The 7,281-nt window shown below is 62.6% G+C and overlaps 1 protein-coding gene across 1 annotated transcript in view; it reads right to left on the minus strand.

Annotated features, from left to right (window-relative positions):
• HPX (hemopexin) overlaps positions 1-7,281 on the minus strand; it is a 21,777-nt gene that overhangs the window by 9,465 nt on the left and 5,031 nt on the right. Inside the window, exons 6-9 of the mRNA XM_075061900.1 lie at positions 3,504-3,637; positions 2,187-2,270; positions 1,132-1,307; positions 243-359 (exon numbers count right to left, since the gene is read on the minus strand). Coding sequence (XP_074918001.1) covers positions 243-359; positions 1,132-1,307; positions 2,187-2,270; positions 3,504-3,637 — 511 coding nt within the window. The remainder of the gene's footprint in view (positions 1-242; positions 360-1,131; positions 1,308-2,186; positions 2,271-3,503; positions 3,638-7,281) is intronic.

Below are 7,281 nucleotides of genomic sequence, written 5' to 3' on the forward strand. Positions count from 1 at the left end.
TCAATGGAGAGCGGGGGGGCTCCGGGGAGCAACCAGACAAGGGGGGGGTCAATGGGGAGCATGGGGCTCCGGGGAGCGATCAGACAATGGGAGGGGTCAATGGGGAGCGGGGGGGCTCCAGGGAGCTCCAGCCAGGGGGACTGCAGGGCTCTAGCCAAGGCCCAGTGGCCCAGGGTTGGGGCTGAGCCGCGCAGTCTCCGGTGGGGGCCCGGCAGCATGTCAGGGCGCCGCTTCTCACTCACCCCGGAAGGCGTAGGTGCGGTTGGCGTCGTCCGCAGTGAAAGCCTGGAAGGCAAGGCCGCTGCAGCGGTCCCAGATGCCCATGGCAGTGGCGTTTCTGCGCGCCTCGTGCCCGTGCCCTGCACCCGCCGGTGGGGGAGAGAGGGGTCAGGTACGGGTAGGGGGCCAGGGGCACATTGGGAGCACGGTGTGGCTGGGGGAGAAGTAGTGTCTGGGGTATGGAGTTGCCAGGAGGTGCTGGAGGAGGTGGGATCATAGGTTGGCCGGGGGTATCACGGGGGAGTGGTGTTGGGGGTGGGGGTGTCATAGGGGGACAGGGGGTCAGAGTCATGGGGTGGCCAGGGGAGTTATGGTCCAGGTGAGTCTGGGGATATTGTGGGGCAGCCACACTATCACAGGGGTGCTAATGGGGGGAAGGGGGGCTGGGAGAATCATGGCAGGGTATCATGGGGCAGCTGGGGGGATCGTGGGGGGGGGGCTGTTACCAGGCAGGACAGTGGTGTGTGTGTGACCAGGAAGGATCTCGGGAGGGGGCAACCGGGGAGATCGCAGGGGGGCTGTAACCAGGATGGATGGTTTGGGTGCAGCCGGATGGGTGCTGCGGGGGGCTGCAACCAGGAAGGATCATGGGAGGGGCAGCTGGGGAGATCGCGGGGGGCTGTGACCTGGAGGCATCGTGGAGGGGGCAGCCAGAGGGATCACAGGGGGCTGTGACTTGGAGGCATCATGGGGAGGGCACCCAGGGGGATCGAGGGGTCTGTGACCAAGAGGGATGGCAGGGGGACAGCTAGGGGGATCGCGGGGGGTGTGACCCAGAGGGATTGCGGGGGGCAGCCGGAGGGCAGCCCCAGCTCTCGCCACAAGCCCCTCCTGGCGCCCCCCCTCGGCCACCTGGAAAGAGGTAGACCGTTGGTCGTTGCCCACGGGGGACGCCGTGGGTGGATGCGCAGCGCAGCGTCCTACGGGGCTCTGGATTCAGGCCAGAGTGGCATTGAAGAGCGTGGGCCGGGCCCGGTGGACGCACCTTCCAGACAGTGGAGCAGCCTGCCAGGCGCAGGCAAGGGAGCCTGCGCAAAGCAAGGGGCCAAACGGGCTTACGGGCCCCGGAGCATATGGTGGGGAGGGTTCGGATGAAGTCGGATGTCTCACTAATAAGCTTCTCTAACCTCTGTGTGCCTCAGTTTCCCATGTGCTACTCCAGTACCGAGATGGTTGGATACAAGGAGGTGATGATTCGTTGCAGACACTCCTAAGTGAAGCCTCTGCGACTGCCTGAATGGGCTGCAGAGAACGAACTGACACTTGTAGCCTGCCACTGGCTGGCCGGTCCCCTCCCTCCTGCAAGGAGCAGCTGGGGGGGTTGGTTGCAGCCCAGGTGATCTGCTGGGACCCGAAAAGGGACAAAGGATGGAGGAAGGCAATGCCGTTGATGCGAAGCCGGGCAGCTGGACAACAGAGTCAGTCTCCTGGTTGGGGATTAGGGGCAAGGTGCCCAGTGGGCTTTTCACTGCCCCCCCCCCCCCCATTCTGGACTTTTGCAAAGGTCCACTGATCTCCAATGCCTTGCCAAGGCTCTGTTTCTATGCTGGCTCCCCATGATAATAACCGTCTGTCAAGCGCAGGCGGAAGCCTTCATGGCTGCGCGTTGCGCGTGGTGGGGTGCAGGCCCTTTGGTGGTTGAGGCTCCCCCAGGGTCCGCCCAGGGGGAACTCGCTGCGGGGAGCTCACTAGGTGATCAAGGGGGATGAATGCTCTGAGGTCTAGACCCAGGAGGGCTGAAGTGGAGCAATGGGTCCTTGCCCTGGCTGAGGGGAATTGCTGCCCAGCAGAGGCATGCCTGGAGTCACGGCAAGCGGGCCAAGCACCCAGGTTGATACTCTAGAGGTGCCAGGACATAGCCTGTGAAGGGCCAACCATCTCCCCTCCGCAGCCAGAGCCCCCGTTACCTCTGAGAAGAGACATCACGCACGTGCTCGTCCAGTTGTTGGATGGCGTCAAAGCCCCCCTCTGACGCACACGCTTGCTTGCCTCTGGGGAGGAGAGTACAGATCCAGTGCAGCACAGGGAGCCTGGGGGCACCCGCCCATCCTGACCCCTTGGAACTACGCCAACCCCCCTGACCCCAAGCAACCCCCCCACCAACATTCACTGACCACCTGCCTCTTGCCCCGCCACTGCTGTCACATTCCTGAGTGAATAGGAATGGTTCTTAATGTGTGCTTCTGAATACTGTGTTGGTGCCTCAGTGTCCCGCTCTGCAGTCTTAATACTAGTGGTGGGAATAAGCGTGTTTGTGATGCTGCAGAGGAAGGGGCCAGTGCCTCCGAAATGCCTCGCACTCTGGCTCCTAGCAACTGAAGGCCTGACCCCTCCTCTGCAAAGATGCCAACTGAAGGTGTTGGAGCCCGGGGGAAGGCTGAGCAGGAGAGGAAGGTCTGGGAGGGGTTGTCAGTCTGGGCTGCCCTGGGGTGATAGGAGGTGAAGTGGCAGACCTGCGGGTCTAAGCTCACTGCCCCCAGATAGGGACCCGGGTCCCGAGTCCCAGTCATCCCCCGCTGTAACTACAAGCTCGTATTTCCATGTTCCTGTCATTCGATAAACTTCCTGTTCTTACTGGCTGGCTGAGAGTCACTTCTGACTGCTAAAGGGCGGAGCAGGAACCTGTGCTTTCCCAGGACCCGCCTGGACGGGCTCCTGTGGGAAGCAGAGGATGCTGAGAGCTATGCCCAGGAGACAGAAGTGAAGCCGTTTAGCTTCTTGCCCTGGCAAACAGTCTTGGCTCTGGAAGGGACGGACTCCAGATCATGTTGGTGGGAGCAGTTCCAGAGCATGCCGGGACTTTGCACATCCCCCAGGACCAAACCCGCCTCTCCACAAGATGTGGAATTTTTCGGTGTGCTCTGGTTTCCCATGTGTGCTGACATGGGTGCCTGGAGGGTGGGAGGGTGGGTTGCTCTTTGCAGGAAGACCCAGAGAGCCATGGTGGCTCGAGTGGCACCAGAGCCCAGACCTGGCCCAGCCTGGGTACTTTACAACCCCCGGCAAAAGCCAGCCGGGTTGGACCAGCTTGAGGCCAGGGCCAGTGACCAGCTTGCCGGGAACGTAGAACAGAGCAACAGAGGCCGGGCGCGGTTGATGTTGCGAGTGGCAGTCGGACATTTGCCCTGGAGGGGATACAGGGGGCCGGGGGCTTCTGGGCTCGATCCGATCCCGGCGCTTAACCCAGAACTTTATTCTGGGTCCAGACCCCCATGGCAACCCACCCTGTGTTCCCGTGGGCGGAGTCACGCATGATGTCAGGCGGGGCGCGCCTGCTCCCTTGAGTAAGCCTCCACCAGGGCACTTCTGAGGGGCTCCGGGCGTGTCGTGAGGCTGGGGGCTCTGAGGGTTCGGCTCTCTGAAGGGGACAAAGGGCTGGATCCCCCAAGTGTGACCGGAGAGGGCTTGATGCCACGGGCAGGCGGGGGAAGGGTCGTCGGCTGGGGTGCTGGGCGGGAGACGGAGCAGGCATCAGGCAGGGGGATGCTGGAGAGGGCATCCAGGTCAGGGAAAGCCGGGCGAAGGGGTTGGGCCGGGGAGGTGTGGTGGGAAGAGTGCTGGACTAGCTAATGGATCCCGTCCACACACCTCTGCCATCCTGACCCCGCCCCGATGTCCCCAGGATCTCAGACCTGTGTCGTTTGAGCTGTACCCATGGTGGAACCATGTCCGGCCTCCCTTTTGCGGGTCAGGGCTGTTGTGGGGAGAAAGCAGTTTGGGTCCCGGGTTCCTGAGGTCTCCTTCCAGCTGGCTCTTCTCCTTTGCTGAGCTGGGCGGGGCAAGGGAACCCATACAATGGAGGACCAGCGTTCTCCTTGGGGCCCGGGCCCTGCTGCCAAGCTCTTGGGGACAGGGCACCTGGGTGCTGGAGGCCAGGGGTTGGGAGCGGTGTGCCGGCGCGGGGGCTGGCGTGGGGTGAAACCACCCCACGTCTCCCTGCTGCGGAGGCCACAGCCGGGGTCTGGCAGCTGCTTGCACAAACAATCTGCTCCTTCCTGCCGTGCACTAGCGCCCGTCCCTCTCGCACCCAGGTTTCTGTTCCCTTTCTCGCACCAGCACGCCGTCCTCATCACACATGAGCATCATCCTCACATACCAGCGCTTGTCCCTCTCCGCACCAGCACCCTCCCTCTCACACTAGCAGTCCATTCCTCCATACCAGCGCCTGTCCCTCTTGCCACCAGGCCCTTGTCCCTCTTGCACCAGCACCCACACTGCCCTTACCTCACACAAACGCTTTGCCAGTGCCGTCCCCACCTGCCCCACGGCCATGCCTGCCATTGGACTGGCGCTCCACCTATCCACCCTCACACGGGTCCCTCTGGCAGTGGCCCCTCACGCCTGGACCAGGCGCTGTGCCCCTGCTCCCAGCCAGTGCCACTCACATGGTGGAGTGGGCGGAGCCCAGGGCCGCACCCGCAGGCCAGGCACAGGACAGCCACGCTCCCGCGCATGCTGGGTTTGGGTATGGGCTCTGGGCTGTCCCCTCCTATATAGAGTGGGAGCAGGCCCAAGAGCCCAGGCACAGCGTCAGCCTCCCAGCCCGCAGCATTAACCCACACCGTGGCTAGGCTCCCTACGCCCGGGCACCTACCACAGCCTTGGAGCCCGAGATCCCTGGGGGCCCCCAACTTAAAACCCAGCAGCAGCCGCCAGGGGATGGGGAGAGCTCTCCCTCTGGAGCTGAGCAGGGCCTGGGTCTGTGCAACTATCTGCCCCAGGAGTCAGCCCCTGGGGCCGTGCTAGCGATCGGGGCAGGACTGGAGCAAGACAGGCGGGTGGGGGTACTCCAGGGCTCATCTCGCACCTGAATCGGGCTCCCCTGACCCACGGGCTTGCCCCTGGGTCCTGCTGGTGTAAATCCCCTGGTGCTGGCGCAGGGGCCTTGGACAGCTCGGGGGGGCATGGGGTCCTGCAATGGGCAGAGGTGACCGAGGGCAGGGAGCTCCATGGGGCAGAGGGATGGGGTGGGGAGGCTCCAGTGAAGCAGAGGGACCGGGCTGGGTGTGTCACGCTCAATAGGGAGAGGACCAGGGGCAGGGGGCTCCATGGGGCAAGAGGGCAGGGCTGGTGAGGCCTCCATGGGGCAGAGGATGGGAGGGGGAGGCTCCATGGGCAGAGGGACCAGGGCTGGGGGCACCATGGAATGGGACAGATGGGGACCAGGGCAGGGGAGGCTTCAATGGAGCGAGCTGGGCGGTTTATGTTGCGGAGGGCGCCATGGGGCAGAGAGACGGCAGGGAAGGGAGGCTCCATGGGCAGAGGGATGGGGGTGGACAGCGGGAGAGGACCAGGGCAGGTAGGGACTCGCATGAGGCAGAGGAGCCTAGGGCAGGGGATGGCTTCATAGGGCTCAGAGGAAGGACGGGGTGCCATGGGGCAGAGAGACAACGGAGTCGATACCATGGGAGACGAGGGAATGGGCGGGAGGCTCCATGGAGCAGAGGGAACACAGGCGGGGAGGCTCCATGGGCAGAGGGGACAGGACGGTGGCGCCAGAGTGGACAGGATGGGGGAGATTCCATGGGACACGAGTGAGACGAGGGCTCCAAGGGGCAGAGGGGCTCCATGGGGCCAGGGGCTCCATGGGCAAGAAAGACACGGGTGGGGGGCTCATGGGCAGTAGGGAGGCGGGGTGGGTGACACATATCCTGGCACTGTCCTGCCTGTTTCCAGCAGCTCCCCAGGGACGCCCAATGGGCGGGGAGGGGGGACCCTGACCCCACTCTGTTTGCTCAGTCTCAGGCACCCCAGGACGGAGCTGGGCTAAAGTGCAGATCAGTGAGCTCAGCACTCGGGGGTCCAGCACCTCTGCGGTGCTCGAGGACACCCTAGCCCTGCCCCCCTTCCTGGCCCTGGGCTGCCCCCTTCCGTGGGCTCAGCGACCTTCTTGAACCTGGAGCCCTTGCCCTTCATCCTGCGGCCCTTGCCCCGTCCCTGGGGCCTGCTCTCTCCCCGCCTGTCGGGGCGACGGGGCCCGGCACCGCGCGTTGCCTCCCCTCTGCCTGGCAACGAGGCCCTGCTCCCCCTTGCCTGGACACGGGCCCTCCGCCCACCTTCCCTGGGGCCCTTGCCTGCTTCCCCTCCTGACGCTGGCACGATGCCATGACATCGCTTGTCCCCTTCCCTTTCCAATTACACTAGCTAATGAGCAAAGGGGGTAACTCAAGAAACAATCCTACAAATACACTATCGAAGCATAGAGGAAGGCCTGGGGACAGGTTGGCCAGTGCTCTAATAACAGAAATGGGAAATGGCCGTGGGGGGACGGGTGCTAATGACGACTTTGTTTCGTTTTGCAGCCAGGAAGGTTTGGTGGTGGACATCTAACGTAGTGGAATGCCAGTGTGTAATGAAGTGGGAATGTTCATAAATGTTTTCTCTAGACGTGGGCTCAGTTTCCCTATGCCTTTCTAGAGTCTGTGTAGGGGGATAGGTGTGATCGATGCAGAGCCCTAGGGTACAGTGTGATGGTGTCTCCACAGGAGATGGCTGAGCACCCTGTCTGCTGGGCAACAAGATGGCCTGGCCCCTCCCTGTGCAAAGGTGCCAGCTGAAGTGGTGGAGAACAAGAGATCAGGAAGCCCCTGGCAGGGAATAGGACAGATGCCATGAGGAGGAGTGGCTGGCCAATTCTGTATTGGCAAGAGCTGCTGGGATGAGGGAGCCCCAGGCTGGGGTCTGAGCTCTCTTCCCAAAGTTGGACTGACGGAAGTGGTCCTTTCGTATACTCTTAGTACGCTGCTTGAAGACCTCTTGGCAGTGGATCCTGTGGCTAATAACCTCGCTTACTGGCTGCTGATGAGTCCTGGTTGAATCACAGGATGTGGGGTGCATAGGACCCTGACTGCCTTCACCACTCTATGAACACAGGTAGATACAGTAATAATGAGGTCAGGATCAGAAGAGGTTAGGTGTTAGGGTTAGAGTAGTTAGGTTTACTTGACAATGGGATGTCTTCAGGTCACAGGGCCTGATGTAATGCATCCTAAAATACCAAGG

The sequence above is a fragment of the Chelonoidis abingdonii genome, chromosome 1 (assembly GCF_003597395.2).
Source record: "Chelonoidis abingdonii isolate Lonesome George chromosome 1, CheloAbing_2.0, whole genome shotgun sequence".
Lineage (NCBI taxonomy): Eukaryota > Metazoa > Chordata > Testudines > Testudinidae > Chelonoidis > Chelonoidis abingdonii.